Raw genomic sequence first — 24,193 nt, 5'->3', positions numbered from 1 at the left:
GTCTTCTCTGCAGCCGTTCATTGAAAAAACCCCAGCAAAAAGCAATTAGCAAGTGGTGATATGCCCTAAAATGCCACTGCAAGATTTTTGTAAGGCCACTGCAGAACATTTCTAGGCCAAGTATGTCTCTGGTGGTGTTGCCTTTCTTACACAGCTGGAAAATAACAGGTGTTAAATCAACTGAGGGAGAGTTATGAGAGAACTGTACATCCCAAGTTACGCCTGTCTGATGTGTTTGGCATGGAGTGGAAGGGTGCGGAGGACTGATGTCAGATATTCAGTTATTTTGGCAAGAGACTGTCCTGGCTGGATGACTTGCATGGTCATGGGCTAGTGCAACTTACTGGGGTGGTGGGGGAGGAAGAAAACACAACAGGATTGTTGTCTTCACAGTATGGGAGCAAAAGGGGTGTTGGGTGGGAAGAGGGATAGCGAACATGTCATCAAGGACTCCATTTTAATCTGCTCATTCTAAAGCAGCACAAGCCATCTGACTTTAAAAAAAAAAAATTTAATTAAAAATTTTTTTTAAATATAAAAAGGAATTTTTGTGGGTCCTAATTGAGACCACATGTACAAATGTAAGGCATCTTTGCTAATGTGGGGCTTTACTCTTTGGTTTCCAGGTTGTTTTGTAATAGCAGCCTGCGGAAGCTTCTGACGGGTCACAACCAGCTGCGAAGGCTGCCGGAGCGGCTGGAGAGGACTCAGGTGGAAGTGCTGGATGTGCAGCACAACCAGCTGCTGGAGCTTCCGCCCAACCTCCTCCTCAAATTGGACAGGTAAAGAGAGCAAGAGAAACTTGTACAGTTTTTAATTGTAGCTTTGATTTTCACGCAGCAAGGATAAAACCTGGAGCTAAAGACTCATCCTGTTTTCTATATCTCGAGCGCTTTGAAAGCCTCAAAGCATTTGAGCCATGAATCAGAGCAGGAGAGCACTGAGCTTTGGTTGTGGAGCCTTTAGTGTCCTGGTGCAGTCTATCACACATTTGCTTAAAGTGCTCATATGCAAAATAAGATTTATGTTCAGACAAGCCACAGCACACCACTGACAAATATTTCCAGGTTTTACTTGATCTGTCTCAAATACCAGGATGTTGTAGCAGATAATGTGTTTATTTTAGAGCAGGCTTGTACAAGTTCAGTCTTCAGTCTGCAAACAAGCCAGATTTTTGGGATATCTGTAATGAATATGCATGAGAGGAGCTTGCTTCCTACTACCTCTTACAGTATGCAAATCTCTCTCATGCATATTCATTAGAGCTAAATTGAAAACCTGTGTTTTATAGTTTCATCGCACATGAAATGTATAATATCGGCTGTGAATATTCAAACAGAAGCTGTAGGTAGCATGGTTGATGTCAGATAGGTATGAAGCTTTGTCTCTTAAGTTTAGGACTGGCAACTACTTAAAACGCTTGGAGTTAGTGTTTGGTGTATGGTTTATTGCACTTAATATATTATCTTTCCTTAAAGAATGACATAGTAGTGTACGGTACACAAAGTGAGGAGGAGAGCAGAATTCAGGGAGAAGCTGAAAGATTTGGGAGCTCAGCTTTAGACACATGGGGAGGATGAGGGAGGGGGATTGCTAAATCTCCAGGCTGGAAAAATGTGCATGAAATGGTTGGTTTTGAACAGAGATCTAAAGTAAAAATACAGGTTCATGATTTTATTACTTTACCCCCCTCCTCTCCCCTCTGTATGTTCTTACATGTCAAACGTGCACTGAAAGATATGGAAGCATTATCGGCAGCAGAATGGAATCAGGCACTCCTCCACCCATCCTCTAAAGAGGGAGACGAGACAGTGGAAATGCCGTTTTATTGACACAATGAATGAACACCCCTCAAACCTGCTGAGCAAATTTATTGGAACTGTTCCAGATACTAGTTGCTGTTTCCAGGGTTCCTGATTATATTAAATGTAGAATTTAATATCTGATTTTAAAGAGCACTTTTAATGGCCTGCTTCTTTATACTATCAGATGATTACAGCTGATGCAAAACACCGCTATTAAACTTCTGTCTGATGTAAAATGTTTGATAGGCTTATCCCTTTACTAATTTGCAACACTGGCTACCTTCCATTTAAATCCTCACCATTGCTTTTCTTGCATTTCATACTGAGCCTCCACAATTCTTCTTTAATACACTCATTCCGTGTATCCCATCACCACACTTTACGTTCATCTCCGTTATCTCTTCTGGAAGTACCTTCTCATCAGAAAATCCCTTATTCTCTTACACATTAGTCTTGTTTTAGTGTTGTTGCCACTGTGCCGTGAAATGTTCACCATTACATCTCTATGCAGAAACTTAATTTCAGTGATGTAAGTCAAAGTTGAAAACCCAGAGTTCTCCCCAGAAATTTTTTCCAGCCGGGTGGTATGAAAAAGTTGCCTGGTGGGGCGGGATGGGGAAATTTGGTGGTGAGGAAAATTAAATGTGCACTATTTTTATTAATTATTATTATTATTTTCCAATGCTCAATATGACTCCCTTTTTTAAGGGTTGACACTTAGGCATTGTTCCAGTAGCATTTAAGCCAACCTTGTAAAAAAATAATGCAGATCCTCTTATTCTGAATAACTACTGGCCAGTATTGATCCTTCCATTTCTTTCAAAGCTACCGTACTTGAGAGAGTGATATTCAACCAACTTCAAACTCATTTTGAATCAGTTAATGCTTTGCATCCCCAGCAATATGTTTTTTGTTTAAGACAAAGCACAGAGACAGTAGTTCCTGCCTTAGGGCTCCTTATACAAAGCTGCGATAGCAATTCTGCCATAGCAAATGCACTGAAGCCCATAGTAATTTAATGGACTATGGTGCATTTGCCATGGGAGAATCACTACTATGGCCTTGTAAAAGGGGCCCTTACTGCGTGAACTCCATAGTCACCTAGACCAGTGTTTCTCAACTTTTTCAAGTCAAGTAACCCCTAAGTCTAACAAAAACCAACCAAGTACCCCAGCCCAAGCTCTGCCCCTTACCCCACCCCCATTTATAATAGTATTAATTGTAATGCAATTTCTTCCATTCATTTTTCATGCACACACAATATAATCTTATTAATTCACAATGGTAACCACAATGCACACTGTATGCAGAGAAAATGAAAATGATAATTTATATTTGTTTTATTTTTCAAAGAGGTCAAGGCAGATGACTAAAATATGCAATGTCACCTCAGTAACAACTATAGTGCAAAATATATATAGCAGATTATAAATTCTCAAAACTGACACATTTTGATCACTAAATTGAAAATAAAATCATTTTTCCTACCTTTGTTATCTGGTGATTTCACAAGTCTCTGGTTGCACTTCCTTCTGACTGTGCGTCTAATATTTCTTTCTTTCTACACACTTCCTCTCCTCCGGACCTCATTCCCTTGCCCAACCAACATCTCTCTCTGTCCCTCCATTAGTCCAACTTTCCTTCCTCTCTCCTCCACCCCTATTGGCAACATGTCTCCCTTTCTCTCCCTCTTCTGTTATGATCTTGCATCTCTCTGTTCTTCCTCAGAGTCTCCCCCCCCCCCCCCCCGGTCTCTTCTGTCTACACCTTCCGTAGTCCAGCATCTGCCTCATGTCATAGAAAGATGATGGCAGATAAAGACCAAATGGCCCATCCAGTCTGCCCCTTTGGTCCAGGCCTCTGTCTCTCTCTTGCTTACAAACACCATGTCCAGCATTTGTTTTCCTTTCTTCCAGGTGTTTCTCTGCCTCTCTCCTTCCTCCCTCCCTCATTGGTCCAGAATCTTTCCACCTCTGTGCAGTCTCTTTCTCTCTTCCCTCTATACACCCCCAAGTTCAAAATCTGCCCCCCTCTCTCCTGCCTTCCCTTTGTTTCAGGTTTCTCCCTCTCTTCCTTCTGCTAACATTTTAAGTCCTCCCACCTTTCGTTCAGGTCTTTCTGTATCTCTCACTCTCACTGTTTTCCACCTCCCCAGGACCTGGCATATGCATAACTCTCTTCTCGGTCCAGGGTGTTTCCCTTCTCTGCAGTCTCTTTCTCTCCCTCTATACCCCTCTAATCCAGCATCTGCCCTGTCTTCCCCCTCCCTTTTGGTTTAAGTCTAATTTCCCACCCCTCCTCAAAGTCCTTTTTTATCTCTCTGTCTCCTCCTCCTCTCCCCCACCCCCATGTCCAGATCCAGCATCTCTGAAATTTTTTTTTTTAAAGTTACCGACAAATTCATACGCCCTTTTCCCTGTAATATCAACCATAAACCCCCCAAACTCGCTCACATTCTTCTTTTTGAAACTCCTCGAGCGCAGAAATATAACAAATCGTACCACAAAATCACCCTATACTGAGCAATAGACGCTCCTCTGAACTCTTAACTCCTGCGCTGTAGTGTCCAACTTTTTTTCGATTTGAGTCAGGGTTGCCAAATACAAACTGTTTATTTATATACTGCACATATCCCAAACAGGCTATTCTTTTGTTTTTATGCAATTCAAAAAGACATGGGGTATACACACAGCATCTCCCATTTGGGAAAAGAATAAAGTATAGTATACTTCAATCAAAGCAAAACATAACTCCCCCCCCCCCACACACACATATACACCAAAAAAAAAGAGGAGCTCATGGGGTAGGGGAAAAGAGGTTATCTGCACAGTGAGAGGATAACTTACATGGATCAGCATGTTCAACTCTAGAGAACTTTACAAAACCCACCGAACCGCTGAGGCTGTCCTGCAGGATCAAATAAAGGGGGTGGCTGACAGTTTCACGGCCTTAGCTCCTCCTCCTCCTGCTCCTCAATTACCTTCCCCAATTTGACCTTCCATTCAACCCCTCTACATACAAAATAATAAAAAGGAGGTGGGGGGGTGTGAACAGAATTAAATAAAAGTAGGATCGGACTTAGAAGTCAGCGGCTCATCAGTCTGCCTTAGGAGGCCTGCATTCCGTCTTCAGCTCATCTCCCTCTTCCCCTCCCTTACAACTTTCTTTTTAGCTTCCCTATACTGCGAATTTCAGCTTTTTTTTTTTTTTTAACAAAAGTGGTGGGAGCGCATTCTCTCATTACACAAAGGCTATCACCGCTCAGGGAAGGGAACACAGACTGTATAGTCGGCGGCAGCGCACACACACCTCTCACACTGATGAAAGCTACTGGTAAAAAAATAAAATAAAATAACCCACTGGTTCACCTCCAAACCTCCTCCCTCACTCTCCAGGCTCCTACCCCAGCTGTTGGCCATCCGCCCCAGGACCTCTCCACTCCGTGGGTTGTAAATGAACTGCTTCCAGTCGGCGCGGGTCTGTCCAAAGGTTTTTTGCTCTCCTCTTTGGCCATGGCAGACTCGCTAGTGTTGCCACTCTTCCCGGCGGCATGGCTCTTTCTCAAAGTCGAAGCTCCTGCTGTGGCACCGGAATTTTCATTGGCTCAACTAGGGCACAATGGACCAATCGCAAACGACCTCAGAGTTCTAAGGTCATTTGTGATTGGCCTGTTGTGCTGCAGCTGAACCAATGAAAATAAACCTCAGCAATAGGCGGTCCGGAACCGGCCAAAAAGTAGCCCAAAAAAGCGGAGAGATTTGTGAGCTCCTGTAATGAGAACCGCTGTAGCCAGTACTGTCCCATCAACTAGATTATGAAGGGTAATTGCGGTTTCACTATTTAACAAGTGCCGTTCCTCAAATTCACAGCCGGGCACTCACTTAAATTAGCCAGGCAGAGCGCCCGGCTAAAAGTCGCTAGGGAGAACACTGAAACCTATTACTTTACCCTGGCTTTCCCTGCTGATTAATTCAACCTGGCTGTTGGATTGATCATGATTCTGGCTGCAGTTCCCTGTCTCTCTGTATTTGTGTTATCTGTTGCACTTTTGGCTCCTTCTCTTGTTTGGTCGTAAAGTAATTATCCCAGCACAAAGGAACTCTCCTCCACTCGTGACCACCACTGTTGCCCCAATGGGCCTCCCCACTCCATGCATTCTCAGTTTTTGTGAAACTGAGCATGTGCTTGGTGGTGAGAGAGGCCCAAAACAGAAGTGGCAGCAGTCACAGGTGAGAGGAGCACTTCTGCTGGCAGAGTTGGAGACCCTCACTAGCTCAACAGCGCTGCGTGTGCCTTTCAGCGCTATAGAAATAATAAATAGTAGTAGTAGTAGTAGTAGGGATCATGGGCAAACAAAGAGTGGTGGCAGGGCAAGGCAAAACTTTGTGCCTCCACCTTTTGCTCTGGGGCCTCCAAAATTCAAGGTCTGGCCATGCACCCCTTCCCTCTTTCTCGGTGCTTGATAATGCCGTCTTGACTTATTTGCTGTGAAACCCCTTTTGAGTGAACCAGGGGTTAATGTGGATCAGAGCAGATCTGTTTAATGAAAGTCAATGCAGAACAAGGCAAATCCAAGCGATTGCTAGGCACGTCTGCCGAGGCTGTTAACTGTAGCGTTTCACTATTTAAGAGGACAGACAAATTATAGGAACCATCATATGAACACTAAAAACCCAGTCAAAACCACAGAAATAAGTACAAAGGGCCAGCATGAGTTAGAGGCAAAAGCAGCAGGAAACACTCTCTTCCCCATCCTCTAGCCAATAGAATTTAAAAAAATAGAATAAGTAAAACTAGAAGAGTGAGGGAGAAAAATTGAGAGATTGAGTCTTTCCTTTCTTGTCAGTCTACTTCACCTTTTTCTCATTTCCCCCTCTATCCACCACTTTTCAGAGATGTCCAGCCCTTCCCCACTTTGCTGAGAAGTTCACATCTCTGCTCTTTGTAACCACATAAATCATCTTTCTGGCCTTTTCCTTCCACAGAATTAAGAATGTACCTGGTTGGGTTCCAACTTCTATAAATTTGTGACTGCTCTGTGCTGCTTTATACTGGTGCCAATAGGATGGGGGGAAGGCAGCATGGAGCAGTTGCATTGGGCTGCTTTGGCTACCCCTAGTCTCTTGTCTTGTGAAAGTTTTCCTTGTCCATGCAGGGGGTGCGAGAAATTAATCTGCAAGACCAGGGACTTGGCAGGCTTGTTTCTCCCTCAGTCTCTTCCTCCTAAAATGCGAGGGAGCTTCAAAAAAGTTTCCACACCTTTTTTTAAATTTTTTTAAACTATTTATTAAATATCTCAAAAGCAAAATTAAATCACTTTTCCACTTAATCACCCTATTTAGCAGTACATTATTCCCATCATCCTACTAACTTCTTAATGCCATCAGAAAAGAATGTTTTTGGTTGAGCACGAAGATATGAAAGAACATAAGAACATAAGAAATGGCTTCGCCGGATCAGACTCTAGGTCCATCCAGTCCGGCGACCCGCATCCGCGGAGGCCAAGCCAGGTGTTCCCTGCTGAGAAACCTTGTTTACTCATATCCCCCAATGTGATTTGCAAGAAGGTGTGCATCCAGCTTGCTCTTGAATCCCAGAATGCTGGTCTCCATCACGACCTCCTCAGGGAGAGCGTTCCAAGCGTCCACCATTCGTTGTGCAAAACAGAACTTCCTAATATTTTTCCTGGGCCTGGTGCCCCTCAGTTTCAGTCCATGACCTCTTGTCCGAGTCACATTTGACAATGTGAATAACGATGTTTCTTGCTCTATTTTGTCAAATCCTTTTAGTACTTTAAAAGTCTCTTTCATGTCTCCTCGCAGTCTTCTCTTCTCGAGGGTGAACAATCCCAGTTTTCCGAGGCGTTCTTTGTAGCTCAAATTCTCGATACCTTTAACTAGCTTCGTGGCTCGCCTTTGCACCCTCTCCAGTAGGGTTATATCCTTCTTTAGGTAGGGAGACCAGTGTTGAACACAGTACTCCAAGTGTGGTCTGATCATTGCTCTGTAAAGCGGCATTATGATGTCCGCCGATCTACTTGTGATTCCCTTCTTTATCATGCCCAACATCCTATTTGCTTTCTTTGCAGAAACCTTTTGAAGAACCCTCATATATTGCCAGTATTCTTTTCCCTGATCTTAACCTCAGCCCTTAGCATCTATCCCTGTCTCTTTCCTCTGCCACTTCATCACTGCCCTTCTCTGCAGCCTCTGTTCTACATTGTTTCCCATCTCCTTTGCTTATACTAAGAAGCTGCCAAGGGCAGATAGGAGCAAAACATAGGGCAAAACATCCCAGAGCCTTGCCAAGGTCCAGCTAGGCTGCCAGTACAGCCATTAGGATCCCTTAATTTATTTATTTCTTTACTACATGCACTGCTGAATTGTCTGTGGTACTGTCATTGCCATTTTTATATCTATGCAGACTACGTTAGGATCCTTGCAGCCATGCACCTTTATAACTAAGAAGAAATGATGAACAAAAACTGCTTTAATTGGATAAAACTGCAAGAAAATTGGGGCCTTTGCCCAGCAGTTGATTATAAGAAAAACAGGAAGTTATGATGTGTTTCGTCCAACAAAGGGAGTTTTTTAAATGCAAATCCAAACACCATATTTTAGAAACTTATTTTAATAAATTCATAGCATCCATTTAACAATACAACGGTGTGTACACTACATCCATGGACATTCAAATAAGCCATGTCAAGTGACTTAGAGATCATACAACTGTATTCCATTTAATTTCTAAATTTTGAGATCAAACAGAATTGCTGTATGTCATTCAAAAATGTGTGCTTTTCTAGCCAGACAAATAAAATCAGTCCATGCCCATTCAGTATCAAAAATCTTTAGATCTTCAAAGGAATACTATAATTGAAGATACTGCTCAATCGTAGGAACTTCTGTTCTCAGATAAATTATGGCTTCATTGTTAATTTATCATAAGCCTCTATTTTCTCTGGGTCTTGCCCATATGAAATAGGGCATAAATTTACACAAATCACATGTGAATTACAATTTTTTTTTTTTTTTAGAATTGTTTGTACTCTATTCAGGCTCTAGAGGGACTCATTTTTTCATAGTTTGAGGACAGATAGAAAAGCATTTTCTGGAACATTTTTAAGGAGGTCCTTTCAGCTTGGAGAAGAGATGGCTGAGTAGAGATATGATAGAGGTCTATATAATACAGAGTGGAGTGGAACAGGTAGATGGAAATGGCATGTTTACTCTTTCCAAAAATACTAGTACTAGGGTCATGCAATATAGCAAGTAATAGTGCTGCCCGATTCAGGAAAAATTTTTGATTTGATTCAGCCTATTGAATCGATTTTTCAATTCGATTTTCCTGCCCAATTGGGTGTTTGTTTGTATTTTTCAAACATCCTGGTGGGTTTATTATAGTCTCTTCACCCACTAAACTCCCTTTGCTCTCTCCCACCTACATTGGCGCTGTGGTGTAAACAAACAAAGACTTTTCCTCTGTCTGTTAAATCCTAGCTCATGTTCGCAGTCTAATACCAGCTCTGGCAGGATACACATTTCAAATATGACACCTTGTAATCACAAAACAGAAAATACAATTATTTTTTCTACCTTTTGTTTTCTGGTCATTATTCAAATCATTTTGGTCCCAGGCTCTGCGACAAACATCTTCTTGCTTGACAGAGTCTCTTGCCCATTTGTCGTTTTCTTCTTTCTCTTTGCTAACCATCCATCTTTGTCCTCCCCTTCCGTTTCCCTTCCCTCCCCCGGAGGTCTGGCATCTTTCCTTTTTTTCGTTTCTATTCCCATTGCTGCAGCAATAGACCCCCACCATCCCCAGATCCACCATCTTTCCTTTTCTCAACTACCCTTTCATCCAGTATATCTCCCTCCTTCCCCACCAGCTCTCCCTTTCTCTTTCTAACTACCCTCCTATCCCCCCTCTACACCATCCCTTCTGTCCAAATTCTCTCCCTTTCTGTTCCTTCCCTCCCTAAATCCCATTGTCCACCATCTCTCTCCCTCTCCTGTTTTTAGATCCATTATTTCTTCTATCCCTCCCCATCTTCCCTCTCCATGATCTCCCCCAAGTTCATCTCTCCCTCCCCCAATTCCATCTCCCCTCACCATGATCTCCCCCAAATCCATCTCCCCTTCTCCACCATCTATCTTCCCCCTCCACCAAGTTCATCTCTCCCATCTATCTTCTCCCCATCCTCCCTTTCCAGTCCACCAACTCCCCCAAGTCCACCTCTCCCTCTCTCCCAAGTCCATCTCCCTTCTCCCAAGTCCATCTCCCTTCTCCATGATCTCCCCCAAGTCCATCTTCCCCCTCCACATCCATCTTCCCCCTCCACATCCATCTTCCCCCTCCCCACTCCACCAAGTTCTTCTCTCCATCCATCTTCTCCCCATCTCTCCTTCTCCAGTCCCCCAACTACCCCAAGTCCATCTCCCCTCTCCCCATCTACCTTTATTTTGACATTACAACATGTTGCCAGTGGTGGTAGTGATTTAGCGATCCTCTCCTGCCACCACTCCTTGCATCTTCTCTCCACTGTGGCCCGCCCTCAGTGTAAACTTCCTTTTCCGCTTGGGCAGCAGAATTAAGACGCCCGGAGTAGCAGCAGGGTAGTTATCACATTCGCTACTGCCACTTTTGCCTGGCCGGAGAGGAGAAATACTTCTGCCCAGGGAGGAGAGAGCCTTGCTGCCGCCGATCTGCATGCAGAGGTCCATTCGAGCTTTTCCTTTGCCACTGGAGTCCTTGCTTCTAATGTAACTTCCTGTTTCGCAAAACCAGAAGTTACATTAGATGGAAGGACTCCGGTGGCAGAGGGAAAGCCTGAACGAGTCTCTAGCAAGGGGTCGACGAATTGGTAAGTTTGATTTTTTGCCAAAACAAATTGATTCGAATCGATTCACCCGAAGTGAATCGTGAATTGATTCGAATCGTGGATCAGGCAGCACTAGTAAGTAAAGTTAAACCAGAGAAAGTATTTGTTAACTCTTCGAGTAATTAAACTCTGGAATTTGTTACCAGAGAATGTGGTAAAAGCAGTTAGCTTAGCAGAGTTTAAAAAGGATTTGGATAATATTCTAGAGGAAAAGTTTATAAGCCTTTATTAAAATGGACTTTGGAAAATGCACTGCTTATTTCTAGGATAACTCTTGTGGAATCTTGGCCATATTCTTGGGGGGGGGAAGAGTGAAGGAGGGATTGGAAGTTGGGGGATCTTGAGTAAGGAGTTCAGTGTGGCAAAGAGGTGGTGAGGGTTAGAGCTGAGAGAGTCAGGTGGGTATAGTAATCTTGTTTGGCAAGTGAGAGAGTAGATTGGAAGGTGGTCAGAAGGAATTCTAAATGAATGAAGTCAGCATGAGTACGGGATTTGAGCCAGAACTGTTCAGCAGACCTAGCAGAAAAGCATAAGAAGCGGATTTTAGAGTTTAGCCAGGGTTGGGGTTTGGGGTGCCTTACAGAGTGTGGGATAGGGGGAGCAAGGATATTTAGAACAGAAGAGAAAATGGTGCTATAGGAGACGGCCTCATTTTACAGATTTGCGTAGCATAGTAGTAGGGAGGAGGGGTGAAACAGCAGCAGAGAGAGTGCTGGGGTCAATGGCCTGAAGATTCCTACATGTACAGGACAAGATCGACTGGAGCTGGACCGTGAAGGTTATGAGATGATGGTCAGAGAGGAGAAGAACTACCATGGAGAAATTAGTGATAGATCACTTGGAACATAAGAATTGCCACTGCTGGGTCAGACCAGTAGTCCATCGTGCCTAGCAGTCCGCTCACATGACGGCCCTTAGGTTAAATACCAGTGCCCTAATTGAATCTAGCCTTACCTGCGTTCTGGTTCAGCAGGAACTTGTCTAACCTTGTCTTGAAACCCTGGAGGGTGCTTTCCCCTATAACAGCCTCCGGAAGAGCATTCCAGATTTCTACCACTCTCTGGGTGAAGAAGAACTTCCATATGTTTGATACGGAATCTATCCCCTTTTAACTTTAGAGAGTGTTCTCTCGTTATCTCTACCTTGGAGAGGGTGAACAACCTATCTTTATCTATTAAGTCTATTCTCTTATCTTGAATGTTTTGACCATGTCCCCTCTGTGTCTTCTGTTTTCAAGGGAGAAGAGGCCCAGTTTCTCTAATCTCTCACTGTATGGCAACTCCTCCAGCCCCTTAACCATTTTAGTCGCTCTTCTCTGGACCCTTTCAAGTAGTACATGTCCTTCTTCATGTACGATGACCAGTGCTGAACGCAGTATTCCAGGTGGGTACATACCATGGACCTGGTTCAGCAGCATGATAACCTTCTCCAATCTGTTTGTGATCCCCTTCATAATCATTCCTAGCATTCTGTTAGCCCTTTTTGCTACCGCCGTGCATTGAGCGGACAGCTTCATTGACTTGTCTACCAGTACTCCCAAGTCTCTTTCCTGGGGGGTCTCTCTGAGTACTGCACCAGACATCCTGTATCGTGTATAAGATTTTTGTTACCAACATGCATCACTTTACACTTATCCACATTGAATCTCATCTGCCATGTCGTAGTCGATTCCTCAAGCGCGTTTGTCACTTTGCAGGTCTTTGCAAGATCAAAGCAGTTATCATTCTGGTGGGTTGGGGTGGTGGAACACAGCTGAAGATCAAATGAAAATGTTAGGTCTAGAAACATAAGGGTCAGAGAGGTTGTAGCATGAATGTTGAAATCACAAAGGATGCAGAAGAGAAATGGATGCTCAAAAAAGAGGGGAAGTCAGTGAGGAATGAAGAGACAGACTTCTTGTACCAGGGGGGTCGGTAAATGGCAGCTACACGGAGGGATAGAGGTGCAAAAAGACGGATAGGGTGGACTTCAAAGGAAGAGAAGCGGTGAGTCTGAGGTGGAATAAGGGGTTGAAATCTGGAAGAGGGTGAGAGCAGTAGCCCAACGCCACTTCCATGACCAGCTGGGCAAAGCTTATGGGAAAATAGATAGCCTCAATGACACAGAGTATCAGCTGAAGTAGAGCCATCCAGGCAGATTCAGGTCTCAGTCAGTGCAAACAGATGGAAAGATTGAGAGATGAAATGGTAATGGACGTAGGTAAACTTATTGAAGACAAAGCGAGCGGGGGAAAGGAGGGGGCAGAAATAAGATTGGCAATATTGTGGTGTGATCTGCATGAATAGGGTTGGGAGTTGGTTGGGAGGACCAGGGTTGGGGTTGATATCCCCAGAAGAGAAAAAAAGAAGGAGCAAGGACATAGGGGTGAGAGGGGGGGAAGCAATTCCTTCGTGAATTAGGAATCCCACAGTTTATTACATTCGCCTCAAAGATAAGAAAACTTTAATTCTATAAAAAGTAGTGGTGAAAAAATATACTATGATGCTGGGGGGAAAATGGTCTCTGTATAAAAAAAGACAAAGCTAAGAACTAGTGATTGATGCTATGAAAAACTTAACTGATGCGAGGGCAAAAATTTATGTTGTGCATGCAGGCACACTACCAATCTAATGCTTATATGATTTGTGCACAAGCTTCCAGTGTGTGCTTCCCTTGATAAGAATGAGCAACTTTGAGTTTCACTCAATGAATATTTTGGTCTGTGCCAATATTTGCCATGGATTATATGTTCTTTTCAGCTCTTTTACTAGAGTAAAGTGTCATGGCTGTTGAACTATATTCAGTATGAAGTTGAACTTTAGCTGTATTTTCCTAGATTCTTGCCTCTAAAATTCAGCTTTTACAATATGCAGTTCAGCTCCTCCCAGATAAATGTAGTGTTTTCCTTAGATGAATAATCGAGTTTTTTTCTGTTTCCATGGAATCATCTGGAATATGTCTTTTTATAAGCTGGCTAACCTAATTTCAGTTACCCACAAATCCTACTAAAGAATCTTTTTTCCCCTCATAGACCCATGTAATTGTTCTGTAAATGGGTAATGCTTCTTCTCCACTAGCTAACAAGTTTGAACATAGTAAATAGTAAATGACCAAGCTGTTGAGCATTCTCTTAGCAAGATTTCCGTGCTCCACGCATGAATAAGCTCCTGTTGATGGGTAACAAGAATATAGTGGAGCCTGCCTTGATCAGTAACACCTTCTGTTAGCGAAAGAGGTCCTGCCATATGTGCAAAATACATAGCTCTCCCCTCCCCCCACATACTTTGATTTTGAGTTTTTGTTATTATTTTTTCCTGGTTTTACAGATTACATGTTTTTATCTCTAATATTTAAGTATCTCTAATATTTAAGTATCAGAAACTTAAGTATCAGAAATTAATGAAGACAGTTAGCAGCCAAAAGCATGGTGATATGCAATAGATAAGTATGTGCTCAGAGCAGAAGGTAAAATACTTTGGTTGACATGGGGACAAATTTGTCCCCGTCCCTGCAGGAACTTAATTTCCCCAACCCGTCCCCATGATTTTTGTCCCTGTCCCATTCCTGTAAGCTCTGCCTTAACCACATAAGCCTCAAACACATAATTTTAGTGTTTGAGGCTTGTGCAGATGAGGACAGAGCTTGCAGGAATGGGGCAGGGACAGGAAAAGTGCTCGCAGTGACAGGACGGGAAAATGAGTTCCCGCGGGGACAGGGAAAAATTTGTCCCTGTGTTATTATCTAGGTTGAACCCCTGACTTTTTGTATTAGATATATATATCAGGTCTTCCCCACTCCCCACCCTGTAGAAGCAGCAGCACCTTTGATATGCCTGGCAGGGATCCCCAAGCTCGCCAGCTGAAAACTCCCAACACCTCTCCCCCAACATGTACCTCTTAAACAGCAGATCTTTGATGATGGTGAGCAGCTACTGATACCTACTGCTCCTGCTGGCACAACAGCCTTCTGTCTGACATACTCCTGCCTATGTAGAAATAGGAAGTTATATTGAAGGGAAGACTGGAGGTAGCTCAAGCAGTGTTCATCAGTTGCTGCTCGCTGCCAGCAAAGATCTGCTGCTTAAACGCTACACCGGGGAGAGGAGGGTGGTTGGTTTTGAGAGACTGGATCGCATGTGGGAAGAGGAAGGCGAGGAGGGTGGTTCTTCTGCTCGGGAGAGGAAAAGACCAAATTGCCTGTTGGAGGGAATCTGCCCACTTACCTTGTGCCCAGACCTGCCCATAATTGTGTGTCTAACTATGCCACTTACACCCCCCCCAAACAGACATTACTTGCCTATAAATAAAAGAAAATCAACCAGACTATTAGACCAGTGCATAATTTCCTGTTACGTAAGCTTTTAGCCCTCGACACAGTGTCCTTCATCGCAAAAGAGGTATTAGTGCTTTTATAAATTTGGAACATTAATAACTGATTCTTGGAGGTCCCCGTACTTCTATAGCAGAAGTACTAATGCTGGTTTTGGGGGGTGGGGGGGGAAGAAAAAGTACCCCTTGCCCTGACTACAAATTGAACAAAAAACCAAGGGTTTTTATGGTTTATTTTTTTAGCAGCAACCCTCATTTACCACAGTCTTCAGGTCTTTCCTTATCTGGACGATTGGTTGGTCAAGGCTTCCTCATCCCAAGAGGTGGCTCTGGTGACGACTCATACCATATCTTTCCTTCAAGCCTTGTGTTTCAAGATCAATTTCCCCAAGTTGAACCTTCTTCCGACTCAACGCCTTCAGTTCATCGGGGCTATCCTGGATACTACTCTCATGAGGGCTTTTCTACCTCCAGTCCAGATCTCCTGACTGCTCTACTTCACCTCTGCCAGCAGATGTTTAATCTCCAAACAATCTCTGCGATACACATGATGGTTATCCTCGGCCACATGGCTTCCACAGTTCATGTGACACCGCACGCAAGACAGCATCTTCACACTTCTCAGTGGGCCCTCGCTTCTTATTGGTCTCAAGTGACAGTTCAGCTATACTGCATATTTCTGTAACTTCATTTCTTCAACAGTCGCTACACTGGTGAATGGCCTCCTCCAGTCTATCCAGAGGTCTCCTTTTCCATTTGCTTCCTCATCGCAACTTGATAACGGACGCATCCCCTTATGCCTGGGGGCGCATCTAGACAGACTTCAAAACCCAGGGTCATTGGTCCACCAATGAGCGCAACTTTCACATCAGTTTACTCAAGCTCAGAGCGATATATTATGCATTCAAAGCTTTTCAACATCTTTTGAACCCTCAAGTCCTCTTTCACATGGACAATTAAGTTGCAATGTACTACATAAACAAGCAAGAGGCACGGGATCTCTCCTGTTATGTCAAGAGGCCCAGAAAATCTGGCTTTGGGCAACTGCCCGCAACATTTTCTTGAAGGCATTCTACATTCAGGGGGCGCAGAATTCCTTGGCAGATAATTCTTCAGCCTCACGAATGGACACTCAGCTCTGCAGCTCTTCATCCCATCTTTGCACAATGGGGCACTCCACAAGCGGACTTATTTGCAGTTTCTCACAATCACAAGCTGCCCCAATTCTGCTCCAGACTATACTCTGTCTGGAAGCAGATGCGTTTCTGCTGGATTGGACAAAAATGTTTCTCTATGCATTTCCTCCCACTCCTCTCATGTTGAAGACTCTTTTCAAACTCAAGCGGGAGTCGGCCACCATGATTCTCATTGCTCCTCGGTGGCCCAGGCAACATTGGTTTTCCCTTCAACTCAGCACCAGGGAGCCAATACCTCTACCAATTTTTCCTACTCTACTTACTCAGAATTATGGATCTCTTCTATATCCCAACCTGCAATCATTACGCCTGACAGCTTGGTTTCTCTCGAACTGAATCCATCTGATTTACATCTGTCTCAGCCTGTCCATAATATTATTGATGCCTCCAGGAAACCAGCCACTCAACAATGGTATCAATAAAAGTGGACTCGGTTTTCCTCCTGGTGTCGTCTTAATCATCACAATCCAACTTCCTTGTCAGTTGAACTGGTGTTCGATTATCTACTTCATCTGTCCGACTCTGGTCTCAAATCTACATCTATTAGAGTTCGTCTCAGTGCTATTACAGCTTTTCACCTTCCAGTTGAAGGTAAACATCTCACTGCTCATCCTTTGGTCTCCAGATTCATGAAGGGACTTTTCAATGTGAAACCACCTCTCAAACCTCCTCCTGTAGTCTGGGTCCTTAATGTGGTTCTTTCCAGGTTAATGAAACCTCCATTTGAACCAATGGCTACAAGTCATCTAAAGTTTCTCACCTGGAAAGTTGTTTTTCTCATATCTCTCACTTCGACCAGGAGAGTTAGTGAGCTGCAAGCGTTAGTGGAAGATCCACCGTTCACAGTTTTTCTCCATGACAAAGTGATTCTGCGCACACATCCCAAGTTTCTGCCAACAGTTGTTATTGAGATTCATCTCAATCTTTCTTCCAATTTTTTTCACTAAGCCTCATTCTCATGCAGGAGAAACGGCACTTCACATTCTGGACTGTAAGCGTGCTTTGGCCTATTACATTGACAGGACAAAGCCACATCGAACATCTCCCCAACTCTTCATCTCCTTTGATCCTAATAAGTTGGGGCATCCTATTTCCAAAAGAATGATTTCCAACTGGTTGGCTGCCTGTATATCGTTCTGTTATGCTCAGACTGGACAGCAACTGGAGAGTTGCGTCACAGCTCACAAGGTCCAAGCTATGGCAGCTTCTGTAGCTTTCCTTAGATCTACTCCTATTGAGGAAATGTATAAAGCTGCCACCTGGTCCTCGGTTCATACAAGATTGTCTATAATCTTTTTCCAGATGGGATGGGCACTTCGGCCAGTCAGTATTACAAAATTTATTTTCTTAAAGGCCAACTCTCCCACCATCCCATTCTGATTAGCTTGGAGGTCACCCATGTGTGAGAATATGCTGCCTGCTTGTCCTGGGATAAAGCACAGTTACTTACCTTTACAGGTGGTATCCAGGGACAGCAGGCAGATATTTTCACAACCCACCCACCTCCCCTGGTTGGCTTCTTAGCTGGCTTATCTGAACTGAGGGAAAGTACTCGCACATTCGCGGTGTGGGCTGGCTATCACGAACTTTCTAAAGACTTAAAGTGGCGATGTACTTTTGAAGTGTCCGTACTGGGGCTCCATTGGTAACGTCACCCATGTGTGAGAATATCTGCCTGCTGTCCCTGGATAACACCTGTTAAAGGTAAGTAGCTGTGCTTTCTGGCATGTTCCTGCTTGGCGTTCCACAGGTCTTTTTCATAGTGTGGTTTTTCATTTTTACTTCCAGTATATAAAATAATGCATGTAATTGGGCACACTTCATCCATCTCCTAGTATTCTAGGTCACACCACTTGTGCTGTATTCTATACATCACAAGGGGTACTGGTTCTTGGACTCCTTATCAAAGGACCCATCAGATTTAGACTTGGGAACTTGCTTGGCACATGTTCTTCTTTGTGTTTCCACTTCCAATCCAATTGTCATTGTATTTTAGACAATACTTTCCTTATTGTATAGCACTGGAGGCTTTTTTCCTGGATTGGACTGGCAACCTCCATCTCTGTTTTCTCCAATTCCTTTTATCAAACTGCTTCTTCAGTTTAAGCGGGATTGGGGCTCTCTGCTTCTCATAGCCCATTGGGAGCCTCTACAAATGTGATTCTCCGTTCTGCTTCACCGCAAGGTCAAAGATCCAATATTCTTACAGACTTTTCCATCACTTCTTATTCAGACAAGGATCTCGTTTACATCCCAGTCAACAGTCGTTAAACTTGACAGATTGTTATCTCTTGAAATATCCTCATCAATCTCATCACGATGATTCATCCTCTCACATATCTTCAGTCTTGGAAGATATTCTCCACTTATCTAACTCACGTCTTCCAACCGATTTGGGCAGGGTTCTCTTTGTTGTTATCAGCGCTTTCCATATTCAGGTTAACAGTAAATCTGACTGCTCATCCTTTTGTTACCTTCAAACTATCTCTCATACCACCTTCAGAAGTTTGGGATCTTCCAGTGGTTCTCACCAGACTCATAGAGCCTCTATTTGATCCAATGTTTCTGCTCCTTTCCCTTTCTTACTTAAGAGTGGTACTTTTTTTTTTTTTTTTTTGTAATCATTTATTAGAAAGGGTACTTTCAATCTTCATCATGTCTACACGTCAGGTGAGTGAGCTTCAAGCGTTAGTGGGGGATCCATCCCTTACTGTTTTCCACCACGCCAAGGTAGTTTTTCGCACCCATCCTGAATTCTTCCCAAAAGTGTTCATAGCTTTTCATTTCAATCACCCCATTGTGCTTCCAGTGTTTTTCCAAAGCCTCGTTCATCCCTTGGAATGCACACAGGCCTTGGCTTATTAATTGCAAAGGACTCGGTCTCAAAGAATATCTCCTCAACTGTACATCTCCTTGGTTTATAACAGATAGGATTGCCCTGTACCCAAGAGCACTATTTTCATTTGACTTACGGCCTATATTTCTTTTTGCTATGCCTAGTCTGGGCTGCAACTCAGGGGTCGTGTAACAGCACATACGGTCTGAGCTAGAGTGGCTTCAGTTGCATTTTTGAGTTCCACTTCCATTGATGAAATCTGCAGAGCAGCTACTTGGCCCTCAGCTTGCATGTTCACCTCTCACTACTCTCTGAAATCCTTTTCCAGATGAGATGATCACTTCGGCCAAGCAGTATTACAAACTTTAATCTCTTAATGTTCAACTCTCCCTCCATCCCATTGCAGTGAGCTAGGGAGTCCCATATGTGAGAATATGTTGCCTGCTTGTCCTGGGATAAAGCACAGTTACTTACCATAACAGGTGTTATCTGGGGACAGCAGGCAGATATTTTCACACCCTACCCATCTCCCCTGGTTGGCTTCTTAGCTTGCTTATGGAACTGAGGTACTACAAGTGGATATCGAGTGGGAAGACACTCGCGCAGGCACGGTGCGGGCAGTTGCGAAGTTTCTTAACTTAAAGTGGCAGTACACTTTTCATACTCTCCGTACCGGGCTCCGTGGATGTCGTCGCCCATATGTGAGAGTATCTGTCTGCTGTCCCCGGATAACACCTGTTATGGTAAGTGACTGTGCTTTATCTGGGGACAGGCAAATATTCTCACATTCCACCCACCTCCCCTAGTTGGCATCTTCACTTGGGCATAGAACTGATGACTTCGCGAGTTGGTGTCAGGCTGAAAGGTACTCTCACATACATAGTGTGGGCAGTCTTAAAGTTTTATAAAGCTTAAAGTAACAGTACACTTTCACATCCTCCACCAAACGGCCATATACAGACACAGACCGTGGAAGTCTGCCCAGTATTGGCCTTAGTTCAATATTTAATCTTATTTTCTGATTCTAAATCTTCTGTGTTCATCCCACGCTTCTTTGAACTCAGTCACAGTTTTACTCTCCACCACCTCTCTCGGGAGCGCATTCCAGGCATCCACCACCCTCTACTTTACGGAGAGGGTGGTGGATGCCTGGAATGCGCTCCCGAGAGAGGTGGTGGAGAGTAAAACTGTGACTGAATTCAAAGAAGCGTGGGATAAACACACAGGATCTAGAATCAGAAAATAAGATTAAATATTGAACTAAGGCCAGTACTGGGCAGACTTGCACGGTCTGTGTCTATATATGGCCGTTTGGTGGAGGATGGGCTGGGGAGGGCTTCAATGGCTGGGAGGGTGTAGATGGGCTACAGTAAGTCTTAACAGAGATTTCGGCAGTTGGAACCCAAGCACAGTACAGGGTAAAGCTTTGGATTCTTGCCCAGAAATAGCTAAGAAGAAAAAATTAAAAAATTTAAATTGAATCAGGTTGGGCAGACTGGATGGACCATTTGGGTCTTTATCTACCGTCATCTACTATGTTACTTTGTTACACTGTCTGTACCGGGCTCCGTGGATGATGTCACCCACATGTGAGACTATCTGCCTGTTGTCCCTTGTTACAGTAAGTAACTATGCATTGCGTTTGTACTGTTTGATGTGAGAGTTATGTTGAGTGTGTGCTTTTCTCCATTTCTGTTTAAGTTGTTGGTCCTCTAACTCCTCCAGGCCCATTCTAGTTTCTGATATCTTTTCATGTATTCAATTCTGGGTTAAACCAGGGTTTTTTTTTTTCATTTCTGGAAAATTTTCTGTTAGTGGAGTTGTGGTAGTTAGCGTTGTTTCTGTGGTTTTCAGTCCTTCTATGCGGTTTAGGTCAGGATTATGGTTTGATGTCTGCAGTAATGTTTTAATGTTTTCCCGAAACAGATTAACATCAATCTTTCTTTGAGTTTTTTGATTGTCATTCTTTTGGGGTTAGGTTTGGGTGGGAGGACCTGCAGTTTAGCTTGACATTGCCTAGATACTGATCTGTCCACATTGAAGGTGTCCACTCAATAAAAGATAGTAGGTTTGTTTTGTTTGTTGTGACCAGATCCAGAAAGTGGCCCCTTTCATGGGTTGGGTCAGCTGTTATGTGTAAAAAGGTGAAATTGTCGAGGAATTATTTGAGTTCATATGTTTTCATCTGAATTGTTTTCCAATGAAGGTTGAAGTCACCTGCCTGAACTATTTTAAAACAATGCTACTAGTAGCCTTTCTTCCCATCCACCTCCAGTCTTCAGGTAGTATAGAGGTGTCCAGGTGCTTTTTTAATCAGTTGCAGGTCACATAATCAGAAATCCATATATGTATGGGCTGCATAAATTTTTGATTTGATAATTGTGAAATGTGTTTTAGCTATTCAAAACTACATTTATTGTTGCAGGTATCCAAGTAAGTAAGCTGCTATGGTTTTCTTTGATATGCTGTGAGGTCTACAGCTTATTTTTGTGTAGTGGATTCTTGAACCTGATTGGTTGGGATTTAAAGTGGGTGGTTTACTCAGGAAGATGAGAAACTGAGTTAATGCTTATAGATTTACATTTTGGTGGGAAAATGACAGGAAATTCATTGAAAGTTCTAGCTTGGCTTTGGTGGGGAGGAGGTGGTAATGTGTAGGTTACATTCTGAAACTTTGTGAGAACACCAGTACTTTTTTGCACTACACTTTTTTGAATGAGTGCATGCTGTGCTTTTTTAAGATGAGCCCTTATTCCCTATTGAGGTTGCATGGGTGGCCATGTCGAGTCTAATGGAATGTCTTCATTTTGGCGTCCTTTTGGGTTTTTTCTGATCATCTCCACTGTGTGTTATGTGCACAGTGTGGAGGTCTGTACTTCTGTTTGTTCTTTGGCTTGCTCTTTATCTCTTTGATGATGCTTGGCCACCAGCAATCTAATCAGGATTGTGGAGTCGGAATCGGAAGCAATTTGGGGCTATAGAGTTGGAGTCAGTGAAAATGTGTCGACTCCAACTCCTAATAGAGTTAAATTGTATGTCATGCAAATATTATAATGCTTAAATTTCTTATTTCACTGATAATTTGATTAACCCATTTGTTTCTGGGTTTGTTTTACTTTTAGAATATATTTTGATATCAAGTTCTTTGATCATACAAAGTGTCATATTTTATTATATTAGCGAAAGCAGTCAGGGAGGCTAAATTCCTCATGGAGGAGTCTCTAGCAAAGAACATCCAGAAGGGAGATAAATCCTTCTTCAGGTATATCAGTGATAGAAGAAAAAACTCAGGCGGGATTGTACGTCTTAGGAAACCAGACGGAGACTATGTGGAAAAGGATTCGGAAAAAGCCCAGCTATTAAATGAATACTTCTGCTTAGTCTTCACCCGAGAAGCGCCAGGGCTCGGCCCTCAGCTACAGACAAGGGTTGGCTCAGTTGACCCGTTTAGTAACTTTGAGTTTACACCCAGCAGTGTCTACGGTGAGCTGTCAAAGCTCAAGGTTAACAAAGCAATGGGGCCGGACAACCTGCACCCCAGGGTGCTTAGGGAGCTGAGTGATGTCTTGGCGGAGCCACTGTCCGCGCTCTTCAACCTCTCCCTTAGTACAGGCAGCGTCCCGTTGGACTGGAGGACGGCTAACGTCATTCCACTCCACAAGAAAGGCTCAAAGATGGAGACAGTAAACTACAGAGCAGTGAGTCTAACATCGATAGTGAGCAAACTAATGGAAACTCTAATCAAACACCAATTAGATAAGATCCTGGATGAGGAGAATCTACGGGATCCCCTACAACATGGATTTACTAAGGGGAGATCCTGCCAATCCAACCTGATCAGCTTCTTTGACTGGGTAACGGGGAAGCTGGATATTGGGGAGTCCCTGGACATCGTGTACCTGGACTTTAACAAAGCATTCGATAGCGTACCACACCGCAGGTTACTGAGCAAGATGAGTTCTATAGGATTAGGTAACACATTGACGAAATGGGTTGGGAGCTGGCTTGGAGGTAGGCTCCAAAGGGTGGTGGTGAACGGCACCCCCTCCGAAATGACGGAGGTGATTAGTGGAGTACCACAGGGCTCAGTCTTGGGCCCAATCCTATTCAACATCTTTATAAGAGACTTGGCAGAAGGGCTTCGAGGTAAAATAACATTATTCGCCGATGACGCCAAACTGAGTAATGTAGTGGGCAAATGCACAACAGACGAAGATTCAGTGCCCGACAACATGATGCACGACCTACTCCTACTGGAGCGATGGTCTAGGACATGGCAACTCAACTTCAATGCCAAAAAATGCAAAGTTATGCACCTGGGCAGCCAGAATCCATGCAAGTCTTATACCCTTAATGGCGAGATCCTAGCAAAAACGGTAGCAGAACGAGACTTGGGGGTAATCGTCAGTGAGGACATGAAGTCTGCCAATCAAGTGGAGCAGGCTTCGTCCAAGGCAAGACAAATCATGGGCTGCATACGAAGGGATTTCGTCAGTCGTAAGGCGGAAGTCATTATGCCATTATATAGATCCATGGTGAGGCCCCACCTGGAATACTGTGTGCAATTCTGGAGGCCGCATTATCGCAAGGATGTGCTGAGACTGGAGTCGGTGCAAAGAATGGCCACCCGGATGGTCTCGGGACTCAAAGATCTACCATACGAAAAACGGCTTGACAAATTACAGCTATACTCGCTCGAGGAGCGCAGAGAGAGGGGGGACATGATCGAGACGTTCAAGTATCTTACTTGCCGCATCGAGGCGGAGGAAGATATCTTCTTTTTCAAGGGTCCCACGACAACAAGAGGGCATCCGTTGAAAATCAGGGGCGGGAAACTACGAGGTGACACCAGGAAATTCTTTTTCACTGAAAGAGTGGTTGATCGCTGGAATAGTCTTCCACTACAGGTGATTGAGGCCAGCAGCGTGCCTGATTTTAAGGCCAAATGGGATCGGCACATGGGATCTATTCACAGGGCAAAGGTAGGGGAGGGACATTAAGGTGGGCAGACTAGATGGGCCGTGGGCCCTTATCTGCCGTCTATTTCTATGTTTCTATGTTTCTAAAGAATAAAATGAGGACAAAGTCTGTCCCCATCTCTACCCTATCCCTGCAAGCTCTGTCCCTGTCCCAGCTCCCACAAATTCTTATGTAGATATATAAATAAA

The 24,193-nt window shown here is 43.7% G+C and overlaps 1 protein-coding gene across 3 annotated transcripts in view; it reads left to right on the top strand.

The window, feature by feature from the left end:
- The window catches only part of PHLPP1 (PH domain and leucine rich repeat protein phosphatase 1), a 492,900-nt gene that overhangs the window by 375,730 nt on the left and 92,977 nt on the right, over positions 1-24,193 (top strand). For all 3 annotated transcript variants that reach the window (XM_033929324.1, XM_033929323.1, XM_033929325.1), the window contains exon 10: positions 627-782. In XM_033929324.1, coding sequence (XP_033785215.1) covers positions 627-782 — 156 coding nt within the window. The remainder of the gene's footprint in view (positions 1-626; positions 783-24,193) is intronic.

Source organism: Geotrypetes seraphini, chromosome 2, assembly GCF_902459505.1.
Source record: "Geotrypetes seraphini chromosome 2, aGeoSer1.1, whole genome shotgun sequence".
Classification (NCBI taxonomy): Eukaryota; Metazoa; Chordata; class Amphibia; order Gymnophiona; family Dermophiidae; genus Geotrypetes; species Geotrypetes seraphini.
Note: the sequence above shows the minus strand (reverse complement) of the source record. Positions and strands in the feature narration are given on the sequence as shown.